Consider the following 23,365-nt stretch of genomic DNA (forward strand, 5'->3'; position numbering starts at 1 on the left):
GCACTGCTGATGGCTGCCAGAAAGGACAAGGGGAAGAGGAACAAAAAGAGGTAGGTCCTTTGATGGCTCCCATAGCAGCACTAGCTGTAGTGCCGAGGTTGCGAGGCTGCCTTTTTTCCATATCTCAGTGTCATCTTTCATGTTATACCAAACTAGCATGGCAGTTAACACTTCCCTGAGAGCTGGGGAATGGTAATATAACTTCCTATCAACTACTCCAGGCTGGTAAATAGAACACAGAACATCCTCCCTTCTGAAATCATGTATGGCACTGGCAATGCATTCTGGGAAGGCATGTTATTTTCAGATGGTGAAAAAACTTGTTTTTAAAATTGAGGGAAATTGTTTTAAAACCTGAAATAAGGAAAATTAGAAAGTGGGGGTGGGGAGAAGGGGTAAAAAAGTAAACAATGGGCCCAAACTGCAAAATGCAAGTTTGAGTTTTCTCAGATCCAGGTGTCCAGCCACCTCCAAAAGTGTTAGAATATGGAGATAAGATAAAAAGTTGAAAAAATCTTTAAACAAAATACTTGGAGAGGTCAATCGCACAAACTCAGTGGAAGGAAGAATCGTTAAGCCAATGGTGGTCCATGTGTATAGGAAGGGTCTCATATTATCACTCTTATTTCTGTTTAAGCACGGGGGAAACCACAGTTATTTTAAATAAGTCCCCCAACAGGAAAAATAAAGGGTTATTCCCAGAAGCAGATGCCTCTTATCCCTTCCTTCCTGATGAAGTTCACTCAGGACAAAGGTTATTCTCTCCCAAGTTCTCCAAGAGATGGATGTTTTTGCATGCTAAAACAGGAAGCAGCGCTCTGTGAACTCCCTAGCCTATAAACTCCAGTTTAAGAACAAGAAGAATGCTGTGTAATGTGTTTGCTGAACTCCTTCAAGGTAGATTGAGTAATCAGTGATGTCACTGTGCTATTAAGGTAGTAAAACACTTCCACTGAGAAGGCGAGAGACATATGGAGCAGACTCTGATTTCTGTAATGGTAAGAGGGCCCCATTCTGAAACTGGTCATGTATATGAGAAAAATGTCTTAGTTCCGTTTCAGAGTAGTAGCCATGTTAGTCTGTATTCGCAAAAAGAAAAGAAGGACTTGTGGCACCTTAGAGATTAACCAATTTATTTGAGCATAAGCTTTCGTGAGCTACAACTCACTTCATGGGATGCATTCAGTTTTAGTGCATTGTGTCTGGTCTTGAGAGGACTTTGAACTAAAATATTGAGTAGTTTTTGAAGTTATTTGCAAAACATAATTTAAGATGCATGTTTTTGCTATTCTGAAGGAAGGAGAGGTGACACTTAAGGATTGGAACCTGATATGAAATCTGCATGACCTATGAAAGCATGCCTTCAAAAACAGTATTTTGCCACACAAAAGAGCTGAGAATTCTTCCGCCAAGAAGATACTCTTGAAAGTGAAGGATCTTTCACATTTACCGAGTGCAATGGACTCCTGATGGGGGTCCAAAGGTGCTATAACAATAATTAACAATCAATAATGTTTTGCAGAGAGACAGTGGCAAAGGTATAGGTTCCCCTATAGCCGGTGGGTGTATGGGAGCAGCAGAGCATATGATAGTCTGAGCCAAAGGAGGTGCAATTTTGTAGGTTCCAAAAATATTGATTCTTTGTTCTCTTCTGAGGCTGGGGCATAGCTGTGTGTGGGTTGAAGTATACATCATGGGACCTGGCCTGAATAAGGGTCAATGTGGAATCATTCAGCCTCAGGGGAAGTGCCAGGTACAATCCCTTCCTGAGTTGCCTGGCGCAAGTGAAGGGGGAGCTGGAGGGAGTGCCAGGCTCAGTGCTCGAACACATGCCACCTATACTAAGGAAGAACAGAGACCGGAGGAGAGACAGTAACATTATTCATGCAGCAGTCATTATAGCTTCTAGATGGGCACTTTCAGTCTTAATCTGTCTCTTGAAAACCTCTAAGACAATTATTTAACAAGTACAAAGCTTTACAATAAGAAACATAGCTTAAGATAAACATCAAAATAATATCTCAGTGAACACAGTATAATTACATACATGATGTTTGGCAAGTTCAATTTCAATAGCCTTGGGGTCCCCACCCACAGGTTTCTGTTCATTCAGCAGGTCTTCTGTGTGCGTCAGCCATGTCAGTAATTCATCCAGGGCATGTTGGAACTGCCCCAAAGCTAACAAGGCACCCTCCAGCTTGTGCTATAGTGAAAATAAAATAAAAATAACAATGATATTGTTTTATGAAGCTAATTATCCAATTGGCTTAAACTGCATAGAATGCCACTAGACTCCATTTTCATCGAATGGGGAGCCTGAGTCCAATAGTCAGAGCACTAATCAGAGAGCAGCAACATTATCCTAGCTCAAGCAACTGCTCTATAGCTAAAGCTGAGTTGGCAGTTCCATTATACAGTCTTAAATTCTAGCTCTAAACTCTTGGCCATTCCAGATCCTATTATAAAACAAGGTACAGAATGTAGGCTATTTTTCATTATTTAGATTTTGATTTGAACTTAAATGCTACTTGGTCCGAGGTCTTTTTAATGAGCTTTAGTTTTTAAATGAAATGGTTCAATTTAGAAATGAATATACTTTTCTAAGCACTGCATTTTTCAATTTGCCTGTGTCACTTTGATAATTTAGTGTTTTGGAAAGAACGCTGAAGTGACTTATTTGTAAGTTTGAAAAAGAGGTGTTCAACACATTATTTTTGTATTTGGTCTCCTGTGAGTATTTACAAGTTTTCAACTGCCAATAAAATGCCATCAAAAAACAAAATGAAAAAACAAATAGGATTTGATTTGATACTCGACACAGGAAGTGATATGCTGCCAAGTGTTTGAAAATCATAAAGTAAAACTCAGTAAAATGTGAAACACTCTTTCTGTAATTTTGTAATCCCTAAAAGAAAGAATATGTTACATGGGCTGGTACAAACACAGTGCATAACAAAAAGCTATGTTGGCATCTCTGCATCACATTGACAAACACCCATCCCAACTTCATTCACCTGTCTGTTAATAATTTTCTCCTCTAGATTGACCCACATCAGTCTGAGCTCTGAGAGGGGTTCTTGAACTGTGTGCTTGTCACTTTCTTCAGTAACCTTCTTCAACAACAGTTCTGCTTGATGATTTAGCCTTTCCATTTCTATCTGCTGTTGATAAGCCTCCGTCTTAAATTGCTGATGTAAATACAAACATACAGAAAATCATTTGTATACAGTAGAAATACTAGTGCTTGAAATATTTACATGCAGCACTGTCAGCTGCCATGATGTTAAAATTTTCTTTTTCCTGTTCCATGTGTTGTAATAATTGTCAAACCATGGTAATGTATTTCCTGATTCAATATTTATATACAGTATGCTTTTAATCAAGAAGATCCCAGCTAACTGAAAAGACAAAGATAAGTGTTAAAGTTCCCCAAAATACTCTCCTTCCCTTTGGTAATCATGTGCATAGGAAGATACAGAATGTAAGACTGTTTATTATCATGCATTCTGGTTTGCGGCAAAGGCAACAGTAACTTCTGGCTACTGGGGCTGAGATAATATACTACTCTGAACTTAACATAGAACCTTTCACTGAAAAATCTGAAAGCAATTTCAGTAGTCAGTTATCCTGTTTTACAGAAAGGCAAATTGAGACAACAAGCTGATTCTTTTTTCACTCAGATTTGTGCAAGGTACGTGGTTATGATTCATACAAAAAGTGAAAAGATAATTGGAAAAAAGAAGAACGAAAGAAAGATATTAATCCTCTTGGCTAAGGCCATCCCTTGAGTCAGTAACAATCAGGAGCTAAACCAAGGACTCTTGACTCCCAACTCCCACACTAGCCACTGCACATCCCTGCTTCCTATTTAAAACATGCAGAACAACATGCTGGTGTCATGACCATAATGAGTCATATTTCCCTACAGTGGGATTCAGAGTTGGCTTAGAACCTTATTTCATAGCCCAGTGGGGTCTAGTGGAAATGATGTGATCTCAGTTTGTGTATTTAGGCATGGTCCATGACATCAGGAGTCAGAGGCTTTGGAGGAAGTTGCCACCCACATACCAGATGGAGGTTAAGTGCCCCAAAGGTGGCTGACACGGGGGTGGGGGTGGGCGTGGGTGAGAAAAATAAAAGGTGAAGGGAAAAATATCGTCAAATAACCTTTTAAAAGAAATCAATGTTATAACACATGTTTTTTCAGAGTTCTCAAATCATATTTACATAGAGTAAAATCTGGCCCTGCTGAATTCAGTGGGAAAGGTTTTCACTCAGATACAATAAGCTACTTACTATAAAAGCATTATAATATTTGGAAGTTTTTATAGAACTACACTTGGCTGCTGAAATACGTAGAATGATGAAATAAGAAAAATAAACAGCTAGTTCATACCTTCAGTTCTGCAGTTTGCTGCTTCACTGTTTCTAGATCTGTTCCAACTGGTGACATTGAAGCTAATTTACTGCCAGCAATATCTACCCAGTCAAATATTGCCTGAAAATCACAACATTAAATTGCAGTATAAGATAATATAAGTGAAACAGTATGATAAATCTTGTCATGAGCTACAGTTTGAAAGTTATGTACAATACAAGTATAATTCTCATGTGCATATTGATGAGTTTATCTGCTACTGCAGGAAATAACTCCATTACCCTCTTCATAAGAAAATAATCTGGAAAAAAAGCAAGTTATTAAAAAGTGTGTTGACAATCCAAGGCAGCGAATATTGATTACACTGACATCCTGCAACACCTAAATATACAAAAAATCCACTGATTTCAGTGCCAGGAATATGCATGTAAGAGATACAGGATTGAACTTTTATTAACAGCAAGATTCTCTCATAGTTACTTATATTACATAGTACTTTACTTTGAGTAATTGCGCTGATTTCAATGAGACCTCTATTACAGCAAATGCACAGCACAGAATTGCTATTTCTGTAGTGTTCTCATCCTTTATTGAGATTGATTTTTATAGTTGATGTCACTGAATGAAATTTGGCTTTTATTAATGACTAATTAGGCACAAATCCCGCTGAAGTCGATGAGAATTTTAATTGTATACAGAGTGTGGAATTAGACCCATTTGGTACATCTAAGGCTCCGTGCTGGGCTGTGTCTGAGCTGCAACTGATCAAACTCAGTAGTGAAGTGCAAAAGTAACTTCAAGTTACATTTATGTCTCCTCCGAATATTGAGGCTTTCCAGCCAATTTGTCTGTTCCTGACATAATGTAGAAAAGCCTGAAGGGTGCTCTGCTTTATGCCAACAGCCCTGGAGGGCTGTAATAGCAGCCAGGGCCTGCAGTGGGAAAAGAATGCCTCAGCTGTGAACTGGTATTATGGCCCCCATGCCATTGGCCAAGAAGGAGGATGGCTCTCCACCATAGGACAGTTTCCCAAGAATGGGTAATCCTGCACTCGTGGCAGACAAAAATCCAGACAGACTTTGTATGTAGATGGGCAATTTATCTGTAGCCTTTTTAAAGTAAATCAGCTACATGCATGAGGTGTTCTGATTGGGTAAAATGATATACTAAAAAAACTATATAAACACAGCACGACAGAAATGAATAACATATTTAATTCAGAAAATGCAAAATCTTGTACTTATTGTATAAATGAAAGATCTGCAGTAAAATGGAGTTCCTTGAATTTGTCTTCTCTCCCAGGAAAATTGCAGCACTTAGGACTTGAACTATTTAATTTGTTTTTTTTCTTCCCTTTTAGCTCATGTAAACATTGTGACACAGCATCAACTTACATATTAACTGAAGCACTGAATGTATCACAATGGAATGTTGCCTATCAGCAGAGTTACCATGCAAAATGTGTGGTAACAAATAAAATCTGCTCTCACTCTAGTAATAAACAATGAAACTTTAACTCAAAAGCTAAACACAATATGAAAAGTAAATAATTACACAAAGAATGTAAACCAGCATATTTATGATATTATGCAACAAATCTGTGAAAATCCTTCAGTTTATTGAAGAAAATGTTAACCATAATTCTACAGATGACAGCAATTGGCAGCTACCCAGTAATATGGTGTTTTTTCTAAGACATAAAACATGATAACCTTTCTTACTCAAGACTTTGTTAGATACATCATAACCATCTTACCTGCAATCCATCTTGGTACTGAACAGCAGCCTGCATGGCTTCATCAAGTTTGTCTATCCGCTCTTTCCATGCTTTGTTTAGAGTGTCCCAAGCTGAATTCAGCTGCAATTAAATAGTTAAATATTTCAGTCAGATTTTGGATACTTCAGGGCCAAACCTTGTTCTAATTAAAGTCAATGGATTTTGTCACTGAGTTCAGCTGGCTCCAAAACTTTAATATTACACTACTTCTAAGTACTTTCTGATGGACTATCCATTCTACAGTACACAAACACTATAACATATTAGTATTATGCATTTATGTTACTTGTACCTCATCTATGCTTTTATTGACAATAGGCTTGTCAGGTTCTCCACAAGCAGCTATAAGTTCAGAACCTAAGTTTACCACCATATCGAGTTCTTCCTGCAGTCCATCAACTTCTTCTCTGATAGCCTAAAAGGAGAAAAAATTAAATTTTCAATGTTGCTATATTTTAAAACTCAAGAACGTAGATACAGTTGCTTTTAAGGCACAACATTATCGACCTTGATTCTTATTTATACTAAGATCACAAGTGTAACATCTCTCTGGCAATGTGAAAGGACCTTGAAGTAAGCATAAATGCATGCGCACTTATAATGCCCCTTTATACTGACAGAGTGGTGTAAAGTGGCCTTCATTTAAATGAAAACCAGGGCTTATAAGAATAAGTGATTTTGTACAAAAGTAAAAAGTACAGCCTAGAAAGCTTTAATAATTTAGATAGGTTTCAGAGTAACAGCCGTGTTAGTCTGTATTCGCAAAAAGAAAAGGAGTACTTGTGGCACCTTAGAGACTAACCAATTTATTTGAGCATGAGCTTTCGTGAGCTACAGCTTTAGAGTTCTTCAACCTGCTGTTTTTGTTTTTCAGTGGTCACCATTCCTGCTGCTAAGTTGTTATATAATCAGTATAACTGATTGCGGGCTTGGAAGAAAGCATATTAATTTCATTTCTTTTAAATGCTACATAATATTCAGAGAATCTAAAATATGTATTATATATTTAACATACATACAGAGAGACACAGATAAGTCTATAGGCACTCACATGTTGAAACATCTATGCACAAAAAGCAAAAGTGCTGATATACTAATTGTTTGCCATGCAGTCTTGAAATACTGTTATAGTTAATTTCTATGTAATTATCCCTGTTGGTTTCTGAAGGAATTCTCTTGTATTTCATGGTAATTTTGTAAAAATATCACATTTCCTCTCTGTATTGGAAAAAAAATTCTTTAAACGTTAAAAAAAAACAACTTTCTACTGACCTCTGCAGCCTCTTGCTGTTGTTTGACTACAGAGGGGTCAACTCCGGGTCCCTCCAGTTCTCGGATGAAATCCTGAGTATCTTTAATAGTGACTACAAGAGCCATGTGATCACACCAGAACTTTTCAGCTAGCTCCATCACATCCAGCAATTTGGCCTCCCTTTCCTCAGTCAAGGCCTGGATGTCTTCCCAGATGAAGACCATTTGTTTAATTTTATCCTGAACAGCTAAATAGGCAAATGGACTCTATTACATGGGCAACCAACATTTATGTTTACTTTTATAGTGATACATCATGCATACATATGTCAAATGTATACTCCTTATGGAGGAAACCAACTAGCTTTTTAATTCAGATTGTAAAATACTCACAACAATGATAAACAGAATAATTTAACATAGCACTTCAAAAAAACAAACAAACACAGGTCTGATTTATGACATCCGTTCATAAAGCAGGTAGATTGCTTTTTTAAATCTTAAGGCCCTACTACAGGAGAACATTCAAAAATAAGCTAGCTGATAACCAAAAAAATGAAGATTTTATTTACCACAGCTTTGTTTATTTCAACTAGAAAGAAATTTTCTCTCTCAGATAAATTATTACCTTTAGCAGATATATCCTTATCAGCTCCCTCTGAGCGAGCTATCATTTCCTCCCCACGCTGTTTGAGTGTCTCGTACACGGGCTGAAGTTTTTCCAGATCTACTGACACATTCTTATTTTCGCTGATCTGCTCTTTAATCTTCTCAACCTCAGCTGAGATTGAAGGTGGCTGCCTCAGACGTTCAACTATGCGTTCCAGACTCTCAAGGGTTGGATCTATCTTGTCATGAAACTGGGGGAATAAAAGAGGGACGGGTGAGGAGGAAAGGAAATTGGAGGAAAGACAAAACAATCAAAAGATCTACATCTGACCATTTCCTTGAAAAGAAAGGAACTGATAAACTAACATATTAAACACCCCTAGTTGCATGGTGTGCTCTAATACCATGCAGCTCTTTGTCCCTTTCTAATGACTAGACTACACAGAGAGCTCTGTAAGAGACAGCTATTGCCTCTAAACAAATGGACCAGGTCCTTAGGTCAAGCAACAGAGATTCATTCTTTTGGATCCACAGGTCCTGGGTACAGTCCCTGCAGCTCACCCATAGAGAGGCATTGTTACACCTGCCAACAACATTTACCTGACTATAGTCCTGTTTAATTAATAGATTACTTTGTTCCAAATTTTAGAGAACCATGGGTTTTCCACTTCCATCTTTTAACATGTATATGAAGTGATTGTATTCAATACAAAGCTTTGTGTTATTTTAAGGATATGTATTATTATAATGCTTCACATTGGGAACAATGTTGTGCATGGAAACACTGACAAGGGTTTGATGTGTCAGGTAATTGCTATGAACTAACTGAGTGGTGGTAGTAAGTCCAGATATCTCTTATAAGCAGCATCTAACACACCTGAAAGAACTGTGGAAGAACCTGAGAGAGCAGGGTCATCTGAAGTGCAACAAAGAGCAATTCCTTTACACTGAAAAGAACATGGATCCAATGAAAGTACAATTTCCCCTTTCTTGTGGCAGATTCACTATACATCTGACTTCTCAACAGAATGTGTGAATGATGTTAATAAACTGTGGTGTATTTGTTAGAATGTGTGTGAATATCCTACATGCTTGTGAAGTATATATTAAGGGTGAGATGCAGCTGTTACTATATTCAGATGTCTATTACATTTATTGTGACACTAGGAAACCAAATCCCATATAAGTGATAAAAACTGAAGTTAAATTAGTTTAACTCTTCTCTAATTTGCTCTACTCTGCTCTAATTATACAAAAAAATTAAAATTCCGATGAACTCATTAGGCCTCATTTTGCTCCTACTGAAGTGAATGAGACATTTGCCCTTAACTTTTATAGGGAATATAGTATGTCTATAAAACAATACATCTTCTGGGCTTACACAGTGCCTTTCATGCATAAGATAGCCTAATGCACTTTACACATTGATGAGTTAGATACTGATACTTCCAAGACTGTGGAAGCAAATGCTTACAACTCCACCATATTATATATTTATGACAATAGACTCTGGTATATCTTAATAAAAAGGGATTATATCAAAACAAATTCTATTGTCTTCTTTTTCTCATGTGTACATACATTTTTATAAACATATATAAGTTTAATCTCAACACATTTTTAAAATATGTAAGCAGCTTTTCAACATACTGATAGTCTGGATGTTACAAAGGAGCATGCATCTATGATGGTCTTCTTTTGTGTTTATATATTTGGCACTCAACATTGGGGCTGGAATAGAAAGTGAGTAGCCTGATTTTTAAAGGTATAGAGGTAAGCTCCAATGGACTGTAATGGCAGCAGGACTGAACCCTTAAAGTACAGAACAATGTTTCCATCTAAAATAATTGGTTGTATTTCAGCAGCATGTGTAATTTGATTGCTTTAGAATGCTTAAAAGTATGACAGGCCAACATAATAACTGGAAAGAGTACATCAAGGTATCACCTGGTGATATGGGCTGCTCACAGGCTTTTACACACACCGTCAGCAGTCTGGGAACATAGTGAGACGACCCAAGGGAAAAAAAGTATATAAAGACATATCCTGAGGAGCATTTTAAAGTTTGTTACTTAGAGAAGCATTTGGGAAAGTATTCTAGATCTGGAGAGACTAGCAGTACTATTATTTGTTCCCCAGTGCAAGGGAAGGAGGGAGAAGCTGTAGGGTCGGTCAGTACAGCTATATAAAATGTAGTGGTTTTATTCTGGCTTTGGGCTGTATGTTTTCTGTCTCTCTCTCTCTCTCTCACACACACACACACAGCGAGTTTTGTTTTGAATTTGAGTGAACTAAAAAAAATGTCAAAGTGAAACTAAAAAACACAGAATTTCAGCGAGTTCAAAAGTGAAACCATGCAAAATCTCAAATGTCTCAAGGATTTGATGCATAATAATACACCAACTCAGGTTCACTGAACCTTAGTTCATTTTCCTAGGAACCCAATCAGAGTTTTTTAAGTTTGTAATGGCATGTGAAATCTGGGGGTTCCATTGTGATGACTGCACAAAAACTCCAATTATAAAACACTGGGTAGCAGTTTGTACATATGTTCAAGTGCTTGTGATTATCTCATTCTCTAATGGCTGGTCTACAAAGAAGATGTAAACCCTTCTACTACTAACATTTAATGGAGATTCTCCTTCACCTTCAGTGGTAGAGGTCTGCATTGGTAGCTGAATGTTGTGAGTTCCAACTGTGTATGTGTGACTTAGCTGATTGACTCTGGTGTCCCTATATTGGGGGCAGCATGGATTACTAATATGCATGGAAGAGAAAATGTTTGCCCAGAACAAAGGTGAAGGTAACATCCCATATTTAGCATTCAGATGTTCCTTAAATAATGACTAAATGATTTGCCATGTGGCAATAAAATGCTGCAAGGACAGCGTAAGTACATTGATCAATATAAAAAGTTATAATCCCCTGACTAACAGAAAAGCAATGCCATGAGCAGTGATCTGAGCATTCACAGGCCATGTGGGTGGGTACGGCAGATAAACCTGCCATTTATGGTTAATTGATAGCCTAATAACAATATATATATATTTGAATGAACCCAGTTACTTGGAGTTTAAATTGATACCTGAGTAGACTGAGAAATGGCTTCATCCAGTGCCAGTGCTCGCTTTTTGACATCTTCTTTAATTTGACTGTAAAGGGTGTCAGCCGCCACGTATTTCTCTTGGATACAAAAACCTTCTCCTGGGCTCAACTCCAACAACTGAGGGCCAGTTTTGTTCATCTTATCTATATGAGGCTTGTGTTCAGCAATCAGCTCACGCAGTTGCTATAACAAACCAAATAACTTATCAGTTTCTTACGCTTACACCTCCACATTACAGCTGTCTGCACTTCTAACACATCCAGCTGGCAAGGAATTCTAAACAAATACTTTTCATCCTAAAGTACAGCACAAATCACATTGAATATAGTCAGTCATTGGCCTGTCTGTAATGGCTCTCTTTCCAACACTGAATAGCTATCCAGGCACAAAATGTTACATTTAAAGATATACTAGAAAGCTTGATGAAGTAAATAATGTAGAACATATTATTATATCCAAGATGCTAACTGTGCATATGATACTGGCCATGGACACTCCATTTCATGTTAGAGTCTGTAATTCTTGCAATGGCAGTAATATTACAGATATGTGCATAAAAACACTGGATATCTGTTCTTGACATAATGCACCTTGAGGTTAGTACTAATCCTTATCACTTACATAGTGCCTTCCATCGAACAACCTCTGAGTACCGCACTAACATTATATTAGCATCAAAGCACTCTGTGATGTAGATATGGAAAGTGTTATCATCCTGGATTTACAGAGGGAAAAACTGAAGCACAGAGAGGGTAAAATGAGTGAGTGGTAGAGCTGGGAATAAAACCTACATATCCTGTTTCCCAGTCCTCTGTTTCAGTCACAAGACCACAGTCTGCCCAACCCCAGGATTTATAAATACATGCTAGGTTTTTGACAGAGACAAGCACATCAATTTGGCCCCAACTGACCCATCCCTGAAAATAAAATCCAGTCGTTTAGGGAAAATCAGTTAAACTCTTTGGGACTAAGTCCCAACCTAGCCCCTATGCCTTCCCACTCTCTCTACTACTTTTTACAACAGATCTTCTGGATAGTGGGTGAAAGGGTTTGTGTGAGTATCCCACTCTCCCCACCTATATGACTTCTTATCCTACCTGAAGGCTCACTCTCTCCCTGTCCAATCAGGTCCCATCCTCTGGCAGGGAAGACTCACCCCTTCCTGTTGCAGTGAACCCTAGTAATTCCTGATAAGGTCCCACTGATCAGCTACTTTGAAACTGAAAAGATCCTTGGAGTTACATTCCAGAGTACACTGTGCAGAGCTGTGAAAGTGTAGGCGACTGAGTCATGGGCAGTCTTGCCTAGTAGCTGGAGCAAGAGTCTGGCCTACCAGTTAGAACTGAATCCAGATGGGGCAGATCCAGGAGTGAACCCGAGGATCATAACTGGAGTCAGAGACCAAAGCCTAAACTGAAGGGTTAATTGGAGTCAGAGTCAGAAGGAGTAGCGGCGGGTCAGAACCAGAAGCCTTAGTTGAAGGTTAGCTAGAGTTGTAGTCAGAAGGGTGATCTGATGGTCTGAGCCAGGCATATAAGGTGAGGAAGGAGCTGGGGTCTGGAGCAGGCACAGGCTGGAGCAGGAGCAAGATTAGAGACAGTGGAACCAGAGATGGGACCAAGCACAGCTGCAGGCTAGGAATGTGTTGAGCAGCCACTGGACTGCAGTTGCTACTGAGTTTAAGTCTCAGCCTGCAGATTCCTGCAGCTAATCAGGTGGCACAGTCAATCAGACAGATTGTAACAGGGCCAGCTGCACTCACTGGGTTGCCAGGAGATTGGCTCTGCTGCAGTTCCTGACAGTCCCCCCACTTCAAGTGTGCCTCCTAGGGACCGTAGGACCTAGTTTCAGGGCGTACTTCCGATGGAAGACATATAAGAGTTCTAGATCATGGACATTTTCTGCCAGCTCCCACAATTGCTCTTCCAGTCCATAGCCCTCCCAGTCCACCAGATAATAGAGTTTGCCTCAAACTCATTTGGAGACTAGAATTTTCCGGACCTCATATTCCTCTTGTCCCTGGATACTGATGGGAGGTGGTGGTGGAGTAGAGTGGCCATGAAAGAGATTCTCCATGTACGGTGTCAGAAGAAACATACGGAAAACTGGGTGGACCTTCAAATGTTCCAGCATTCCCAAAACACTATTGGGTTAATTTGTTCCATGACCTTAAATGGGCCTAGGTACGGAAGGTCCTATTTGTTTGGGAACGGGTGGATTTTAGATGTTTGGAGGACAACCAGACTGTATCTCCTACTGCTAGGGTCAGTGTGACTTGGCATTTTTGGTTAGTATGATATTTGTATGCCTCCTTTGAACCTTCAAGGATTCAATAAGCTCTTGGTGCTCCCAGTGAAGGTGGGCAACTAGATCTGCTGTGGTAGGGACCTGGGAGTCTGGAGGTGCAGCTGAATGAAGTCAAGCATGGAAACCGTAGTTTGTGTAGAATGGGCTATCTCGGGTGGATGTATGAGTGGAATTGTTGTATGCAAACTCTGCATATGGCAGAAGGATGACCCAGTCATCTTGACGATAATTCAGAAAGCAATGGAGGTATTGTTTGAGGACCTGGTTCGCTTATTCTGTCTGCCCGTTGGTCTATGGGAGATAAGGTGAGGAGGTAAGCAATTCCATTCTCAAGAGTTTGAACCAAAAAATGGGAAGTGAATTGCAAACACTGATCTCAGACTATCGTTGGCAGCTCATGGAGGCAGAACAACATGAGCTAGAAAAAGAAAAAGGTGGGCCCTTTCCTGGGTGGTTGAGAGAGTGTGAATGGAAATAAAGTGCACGATCTTAGTGAGGACATCAATGGTGACAAGGATGATGGTGCAAGCCTATGATAAAGTCCAAGGATACCGAGGACAAGGATTGAGATGGGCAAAGCATGAAGGAGGACGAGTGGTTCCGTACATAGGCACTTGCTTCGACAGCACAGATCACATGAATTAACGTACCTCTTAACACCAGCAGTCAATGTTGGCCACCAGAAATTCCATAACACTTAGGTCTTGGGTTTTGAAGCAGACAAAATGGCAGGCAATTGGCATATTGTGACACATCATTAACACCTCAAGTCTGGGCTGGACCTCTGGGATATAACGTCACTTTCCGTGATAAAGCAGACCATCCTTTAAATGAAACCATGAGCTGGGCAGAATGTTAGAAGCATCTAGGGGATCTGACAGACCTTAGTAGCTTGGGTCAGGGGGAAACACGGATGGGATGAGGAACATCCAATCCTGTTTGCTGTCCCATGAGTAAAATTTGACAGCTGTACAATGGTAGCCAAGGGAGCAGTGCCTGACCTGGCAAATGTGTGCTTGTGGGACTGGGTATCTGACTTCCCATTCCGTGATCCAGGGTGGTACATGATGACAAAATCAAATCTGGCAAAGAAAAGTGATCTGCCACTTGTCGCTGGTTAAGGTTACAAGCAGTTTAAAGATATTCAAAATTCTTGTGGTCAGCTCAGTTCTTAGCAGGGCATCCCATGGCTTAGTGTCCAAATTCTCCACAATACAGGTGTAGATCTGAAACACACCACCAGCCCTTCTCTGCATCAGATAGGCAAGTCTGAACCCAGCTGATCTTCCTGGGCCCCTGTGATGAGCACATGGAAGGGGATCAGGAACTCAACTCTCTCTCCAAGAGGTGTTCAGTCAGGCAATCATCAATACTGGTACACAACTTGACCAAGACATCCAAGACAGGTGGCTGCTCCACCAGTGCCAGCTTATCCTTGATTTCCTTGCTTATGGAATATCAGAAACAGTAGTGCTGCATCACCTCATCCCATTAAGTGTCTACTGCCAGGCAATGGAACTCTGTGGAAAACTTGGCAACTGACCTGTGTCCCTGATGCAGCCCTCTAAGTGCATTCTTGGTGGACTCCATGCAATCCAGATCATCAACCACAAATGTCACAGCTCGAACAAACTACCCCAAACTACCCCAGCATGGGGCTAGAAGTCTCCAGGACGGAAGACACTGGACCTCCCTAGTTAGCAGACTAATAATAAGTCCTATTCAGGTCTGGTCAGTGGAGAATGACTGGGGCTATAGCATGAACAGGAGCCGGCACTGGTTCATGAAACTACAGAACTTGTTACAGTCTCCATCAATTTTATCCAGCGTTGGAATCTCCAGTTTCTAGAAGCTGGGGCAACAGCTATGGGTGGGACGATTTGAGCCTGTAGGTCTCAAGTGTGTACCTACAAAACCATAACCTGGGCCTGTAGGGTCTGCAGGAATCCCACCGTGTCCAGCAGGAGCATGGTTGCCTCTGTGGAATCCATCTGAAGGCAGTACTGCTGCTTATCCACCCTTGTTCAATCTTTTGGGCTACTCAAAGTGTCAGCGACTGAGTCGTGGGCGATCTAGCCAAGTGGTTGAAGCAAGGGTCTGGCCTATCAGACAGAGCTGAATCCAGATGGGGGAGGTCCAGGACTGAAGTCCAGGGTTATAGCTGGGCATCAGAGACCAAAGGCCAAGCCGAAGGGTTAACCAGAGTCACCGTCAGAAGGTGGAGGAGAGGGTCAGAACCAGAAGTCAGAAACCAAAGCCTAAGCTGAATGGCTAGCCAGAGTCACAGTCTGAAGCAGACAGTCTGAGCCAGCAGTCAGAGATCAGGAAGGAGCTGGTGGCTGGAGCCAGAGCAGGTACAGGCTGGGGCAGAGGCAGGAGCAAGACTAGAGACAGTATAGGCAGGTACATGATGACAAAATCAAATCTGGCAAAGAAAAGTGATCTGCCACTTGTCGCTGGTTAAGGTTACAAGCAGTTTAAAGATATTCAAAATTCTTGTGGTCAGCTCAGTTCTTAGCAGGGCATCCCATGGCTTAGTGTCCAAATTCTCCACAATACAGGTGTAGATCTGAAACACACCACCAGCCCTTCTCTGCATCAGATAGGCAAGTCTGAACCCAGCTGATCTTCCTGAACCCAGCTGATCTGGACCATGTGCAGCTGCGGGCTAGGAATGCAAGCAGCCACTAGACTGCTCCTGAGCGTAAGTATCAGCCTGCAGATTCCTGCATCCACCAGGTAGTGCGGTCAAACAGACAGCTTCCATCAGGGCCAGCTTCACTCACTGGGTTGCCAGGAGACTGGCTCAGCTGCAGGCTGTCCCCTGACAGAAAGCCAGGAACAAGCACAAACACTGCTCCTATTCCCAGCTTTCTTTTACATTTTAAAATGCATTGTGAGGACCCAACAGAGGGGTAGCTAGGTCAGACTGCAAATAAATCTCTTCCCTTTCAGCAGAGGAGATCTTAATCCTGAATTGTACCTCATCTGCTCTCCCTAGAAAAAGAATGAGACCTAGGGTGGGGTAGGAGACAACCAGGTCTCTTCCCCAAAATAATGATGTCTCAATGAAAGCCAAAGCTTATGTAGGAGAGGCAAGTAATGTGGGATCTGGGGAAGGAGGATTGCTCGGCATGATTGGGGTCCTCAAAGGTTCAGATAGTTCAGTAAAGTCTGAACTTCTGGATGACTATCCACAGGGAACACTTTTGGTTTTGCCTATCACTGGATTCTATGTAACTGACCAGCAAAGAGACCAATTGTCTCAATCCTAATCGTTCCATAAAACTGACTCCATATCAGTACTGTAGCTGCGTTGGTCCCAAGATATTAAAGAGACAAGGTGGGTGAGGCAAATCTTTATTACCTCACCCACCTTGTCTCTCCAGATCAGTAGTGACTGTATGTTGCACTCCTATCCTTTGCAACAAGCTGCAGTGGTAGAGAAAAGATATAAAGCAGTGAATAAGTGGGTATGCTATAGTAATGAGAAAAGGGTTTTACAAAATTTCAGATATCTGGGTTTTGCATACTCATAGGGGAAGTTTACCCCTATGCATCAGAATACCACAAGACCCATGCATCCACTTAAGTTCTCTTTAAATGGTGCACAGGTGCTGAGGCAGCTCTTTGTTCAGGAGTAAATTTCACCCAGATTGATTTACTGTGTTATTAAAATAGGATTAACTAAATGCAGTAAATGACTCTAGATGTAATAAAACAAATGCTATTTAACTATAACATAAAAAATAAAATGGAGCACAGTTCACTGTAGTAACATTTAAAACTTTAAAATAAAAATAAAATAGGGCAAGATATGATTTAGGAGGTCTTTCTCATGGCAAACTATTTTGGAAACAATTCCAGAAAATCAGTATTTCAGTTTAGATCCATTATTCATTAAAAACTTGTATAACATTAGTCTTCTGCTAAACAAACAAATCTTCAAATGATCTAGTAAAAATACAAATGACGGGCCTCATGCAAGCAGAATGATTGAAGTCAATGAGCCTAATTGCGAGAGAAAAGTGAGCAAGATTAGGCTTGTAACGAAGGAACATGTTTTGCAAAGATGATGTAATATACCCAGTCTTAATCTCTTAATGGAAAATGTTTGTCTCTGGTGGACAATACACATAGTTTGAAGGCAATTAGGTGAAGCCACTGTATATCAACCAATATATTTGAGCTGTGCATTTGCATTAAAGTCTCAGAGAAAACAAAACAGTGAGTCGCTAAAATGGTAAATCTATGGAACTAAGTACATTTATCCACTGTAAAATCAGTGCACTGAGGAATATAATATGAACATTGAATAGTTAATGTACAAAACATGATATATTCTATACCAAATGCAAACAATCTTGTCTGTAGGCAAGATCATATTCAGCTCACTAAACTAATACGTAGCATTTATTTTGTGACTTTATTATCCACACTTGAGTCCTGCATTCAGTGTCATAGCAAATGTCTAAAAATATTTTATGTATTAGAAATCACGTAAATTATCCACGAGAACCAAAGTGCTGTATGCTTGGCCCTCTCTGTCTGTAACACTGGAAAATCTAGTTGTCTCATTATCTTCTTGGCTCCTTAAAAAAATAAGATTAGCTCTCCAAAGGAATTAACAAAAAAAAGAGAGAAATGTTGCATATCTACATAATATTTTATATATACATAGCACCTAAACTACTGATAGGCATTATTAATCTGAAATTAAGGAACAAATAAAAATGAAAAGGAGTACTTGTGGCACCTCAGAGACTAACAAATTTATTTGAGCATAAGCTTTCGTGAGCTACAGCTCACTTCATCGGATGCATACGGTGGAAAATATAGTGGGGAGATTTTATATACACAGAGAACATGAAACAATGGGTGTTACCATACAGACTGTAACAAGAGTGATCAGGAAAGGTGAGCTATTACCAGCAGGAGAGCACCTCAGGGCGGGGACCTTTGGAGTGATAATCAAGGTGGGCCATTTCCAGCAGTTTACAAGAACAGTTTACAAGAACAGTAGTATGGACCACATATCTATTCAGGGGACACCATCATAGGGCCTAATCACATCAGCCACACTATCAGATGCTCGTTCACCTGCACATCTACCAATGTGATATATGCCATCATGTGCCAGCAATGCCCCTCTGCCATGTACATTGGCCAAACTGGACAGTCTCTACGTAAAAGGATAAATGGACACAAATCAGATGTCAAGAATTGTAACATTCAAAAACCAGTTGGAGAACACTTCAGTCTCTTTGGTCACTTGATTACAGACCTAAAAGTGGCAATCCTTCAACAAAAAAACTTCAAAAACAGACTCCAACGAGAGACTGCTGAATTGGAATTAATTTGCAAACTGGATACTGTTCGGATATAGATATTGAGGCCTGTCTGTAAAGGCCTATACTCTAAGAATTTAGGTGTAATTCTTATCACTTAGCTAGTTATAGATGTATAAAAGAAAGAATCAAAACCACTGTCTGCCGGTGTAAGGGCCTTCTCTTACTGTGACAGTCTGAGGCCCTGTTCTTAGGCTAAGGCCTTTGGCTAAGCAGCAGAGGCAGCCATAAGCTGGGAAGCGAATGGTCTCATCTTTACATTCCAAACCAGTCTCATTGAAATAAGGTGCTAGTGGGCTGTTAGGAATACATTCCTGTCCTGATCATGCCTATCACCTCCAGAGAAAGGGAAGTGCCTAGAAAATGTAAAAGGAAACTTAGTTTGATAGCATCCTGTCTGGCAAGAACTCACTTATCAATAGACACAGCTGGGAAACCCTTATGTCTTTATAGACGTAGTTGTGAAATCCTCATTTCTGTGTTGTTCTATCATTGTAGTCCCCATTTCACCATTGTTTGTATGTACAATCTCTGTCTGGTTCTGTGATTGTTTCGATCTGCTGCATAATTAATTTTGCTGGGTGTAAACTAATTAAGGTGGTGGGATATAATTGGTTAAATAATCATGTTACAATATGTTAGGATTGGTTAGTTAAAAGTTAAGGTATAGCTAAACAGAACTCAAGTTTTACTGTATAGTCTGCAGTCAATCAGGAAGTAAGTGGGGGAAATGGGAACAGAGAATGGGGGTAGGGAATTGGAATCATGCTTTGCTAAGGGAGGAATGGGAACAGGGACACAGGTAAGGCTCTGTGGTGTCAGAGTTGGAAAGGGGGACACTAAGGAAGGAAAGTGGAATCATGCTTGCTGGAAGTTCACCCCAATAAACATCAAATTGTTTGCACCTTTGGACTTCGGGTATTGTTGCTCTCTGTTCATGCGAGAAGGACCAGGGAAGTAAGCGGGTGAAGGAATAAGCCCCTAACAGCCCCTAAGATACAATTAACTTAGGCTTGAATAAAGACTGGGAGTGGATGTGTCATTATACAAAGTAAAACTATTTCCCCTTGTTTATTTCTCCTCCTACTGTTCTTGTAAAGTGCTGGAAATGGCCCACCTTGATTATCACTCCAAAGGTCCCCGCCCCGGGGTGCTCTCCTGCTGATAAAAGCTCACCTTTCCTGGTCACTCTTGTTACAGTGTGTATGGTAACACCCATTGTTTCATGTTCTCTGTGCATATAAAATCTCCCCACTATATTTTCCACTGTATGCATCCGATGAAGTGAGCTGTAGCTCACAAAAGCTTATGCTCTAATTAATTTGTTAGTCTCTAAGGTGCCACAAGTACTCCTTTTCTTTTTACAGATACAGACTAACACGGCTGCTACTCTGAAATAAAAATGACTTCCTAGTATCCTGCGATTTTATGAGAAATCTACTCATTTTGAGTAGACATCTTCAAAGTGAGCCCCCTGAACAGGCTTACTAAACCTTTTTAGACCACAGTATTCTCATAGTTCAGAAAACATCTGAGAGATTCTATTTGTATTGGATCAGTCTGGTAGTTTGGTTCAGAGCAGGTACTCTAGTTCTTATGATAGTCAAGACGTCTCTTCTCTTGTTTCTTGCCTATTCTTTCCCAATTCTGTTTCTTATCTGTTTATGTTTTCACTTTGTTCTAACACCAACATCTGTGTGAACTTTTTAAACTTACTTCTTAGCTCTTTAACTCTTGTACATTCCAAATCTGCTGCTATAATTACAAGTCTCTTTCGTGTTTCTAGTGTTCACTTCCTCTACTAGAAAACCTTGTTTATATAAGCAGTTTGGCAAACAGTAACAGGATTTAAATAAAGAGCACTTATTTTGGATTATCATTTTACATAACTTTTTTTTAATAGTGTACAACTGCATCAAATGCATTTGAATCTGAGAATCCAACAGTACTAAGGAGGCAGGCTGCAATGTATTGGATCTTTGTGTAAGCTTTGTTTTATAAAATAGCAGTGTGCTTACCCGATGCTCTTCTTGCTGTTGCTTTAAAGTTTCATATTCAAGAGCTGGAGCAGGAAGCTGCGAAATGACCATTTCTATTTCGGTTAACCACGGCCAAAGCTCTTCATAAGTCTCCCAGAACTGGTTAACCAGGGATTGAGCACGTTCCAGTTGGAGGTTCCTCTCAGCGTTCATTTGACAGACCATATCATATTTCTGTAAGAGGCTTTCCAGTTTTCTCTAAAACAACATTAGCAAGAAATAGCAGCACTTATCTCTCTTTCAATCTTAGGTATTTACAGAATGTCTGTTACCCAGGTATCTAAGCATCTTATTATATTTATTATACCACCATTAAGTAAAGCTAGCCCAAATTCTGCTCTTAGTAATGCTAATGTAAATCAATGGTACTTGAAGTTAATAGAGTTAATCCAATTTACACAGATTTTGACAACACTGTTTTCAAGACAAACACATTTTTAGTGATGTCTTGTATTTTTCTAGGCTTCATTCGGATGGCTCCAGAACAACTTACAAACTGTGGGCTTGATCGTGACTCTTAGGCACAGCCCTGCATTGGCACCAAACCACCCCGAGGGGAAGTGAACACTGGGGAGCATTGGGGTAAGCAATCCATGTTATCCTGTCAGGAGTGTAGCATACTCTCCTTTGAATGTCCACCCAGCCCACTGGCTGGCACGTGGGAGGAACGGGGTTAGAGTCATAGCTGTGACTGTTATTCTAGCCAGCCCTTATGCAGGCAATGCAAAGAGGAAGGAGGTTCCTTATTCCCTCCCTCTACATAGGCTCCTAAAGGCCCTGAATAAATAGCTATCTTTCACTCTCCATTGAAATTCAGCCACCTCTAGCATAAAACATGGCAGTTGTTCTGAACCAGCAACACTGCACAGCAGCTTTAGAAGGCAATATGAAGTATAGCTTGTGCAACTGAAACTACAAGTTTCAGAGTAGCAGCCGTGTTAGTCTGTATTCGCAAAAAGAAAAGGAGGACTTGTGGCACCTTAGAGACTAACCAATTTATTAGAGCATAAGCTTTCGTGAGCTACAGCTCACTTCCTCAGATGCATATCGTTTCCACGATATGCATCTGAGGAAGTGAGCTGTAGCTCACGAAAGCTTATGCTCTAATAAATTGGTTAGTCTCTAAGGTGCCACAAGTCCTCCTTTTCTTTTTGTGAAACTACAAGTGGAATTTTAGATATGTGGATTGTAATTTGAAGTTTAAATTTGGCTAGAAAACCTGGGTTAAACCCCTGCTCTGGTGAAGAGTGCCATATGACCTTTAAGTGACTGTAGGTAGTCAGGTTCTTGGTTTTAAGTTTTATCTGAAAGATATAGCAGCACACTGGCTACTAGTACAGTACTGCGGCACAAGTACAGCTCAGTCTGGGAGAAGATTGTCATCTACAGAATCAACACCAAGACTCTTGGCAGAGCCTGAGTTTTCCTTGGACCTCTCAAATCAAAGTGTTACTGATTAGGCACAAAACTCCTTTGTTTACAAGACTTGATGAGGCAACAGGCTCAGCTGGCACGGCTGGTCTTATACACAGTCAGCAGAACGTGCGACATTCTTCTTTTATATTTTAGCTTATATTAACTAGTGGTGATGTTATCACATTCATAATGTGACAGTTAAACATATACAGTTTAAATTATAAATCTCTCACATTTAAGAAAGTGGTAATAAAAAAATTAAGATACCAAATAGCTATACATTTCTCCTATGGAAACCTGTCCACGTTATCATTCTTGTGAAAGATTATAGGAGACAGTGAACACAAGAGCTAGCCCGGAAAATAAATAAATATATAAATAAACTGTTGATTGTGAAATAGTGTGTCTTTTTTTGGACAAACAAGCTATCCTAAGTTTATTATGTCATGCGTGTAAATTAAGTTACAAAGAGGCTATCCAGAGGACAATGCACAGTCTAATGCACAGATAAATGGTAATTTTCACTAAGTATATTACAAATATTTAACAAAAGCTCTTATGAAATCATCTTCTTTTACTTCTACAGCCATTTACTTAAGCAAACTGAATTCCTTATTTATTTTAGGGGCAAATCAGCCTTCTTTTTCCCAGCTGCAGAGATCCCCCGTGCAACTGAACTGGTGGTTTTCTGCTGCAGAAGGATGAGACACATTGGAAGTGGGGGGGACCATGCAAGGTGTGAGCACTCATGCTCCCCCTTGCTCACCACTGTCCAGCAAAAAAGGAGCTGAGTATCTTTAGGCTTGGAGAATCTACCTTATGCAGATCCTCCCATCCCCAGAACTGTAGAAGAGAAGGCGGAAAAATCCCTATCAGGCTCTTTTAGCCACTTGGCTGAAGTAGCCCCCACAGATAAGAACATAAGAACTTACGTACTAGGTTCAATGGTTCATCTAGGCCAGTATCCTGTCTCCAACAGTGGCCAGTACCAGAGCTTCAGGGGAGTGTACAGAACAGGGCAGTTGGAGTGATCCACTCATGTATTCCCCTCACAGCTTCTGGTAATCAGAGGTTTAGGGTTGCCCAGAACATGTGGTTGCATTCTTGACCATCTTGACTAATGGCCATTGATGG

The 23,365-nt window shown here is 40.2% G+C and overlaps 1 protein-coding gene across 1 annotated transcript in view; it reads right to left on the reverse strand.

The window, feature by feature from the left end:
• DST (dystonin) overlaps positions 1–23,365 on the reverse strand; it is a 473,375-nt gene that overhangs the window by 41,977 nt on the left and 408,033 nt on the right. Inside the window, exons 71-79 of the mRNA XM_084622757.1 lie at positions 20,795–21,013; positions 11,101–11,304; positions 8,035–8,266; positions 7,428–7,654; positions 6,448–6,570; positions 6,135–6,236; positions 4,397–4,498; positions 3,015–3,188; positions 2,048–2,203 (exon numbers count right to left, since the gene is read on the reverse strand). Coding sequence (XP_084478883.1) covers positions 2,048–2,203; positions 3,015–3,188; positions 4,397–4,498; positions 6,135–6,236; positions 6,448–6,570; positions 7,428–7,654; positions 8,035–8,266; positions 11,101–11,304; positions 20,795–21,013 — 1,539 coding nt within the window. The remainder of the gene's footprint in view (positions 1–2,047; positions 2,204–3,014; positions 3,189–4,396; positions 4,499–6,134; positions 6,237–6,447; positions 6,571–7,427; positions 7,655–8,034; positions 8,267–11,100; positions 11,305–20,794; positions 21,014–23,365) is intronic.

The sequence above is a fragment of the Lepidochelys olivacea genome, assembly GCF_965140295.1.
Source record: "Lepidochelys olivacea isolate rLepOli2 genome assembly, chromosome: 3".
Taxonomy (NCBI): domain Eukaryota; kingdom Metazoa; phylum Chordata; order Testudines; family Cheloniidae; genus Lepidochelys; species Lepidochelys olivacea.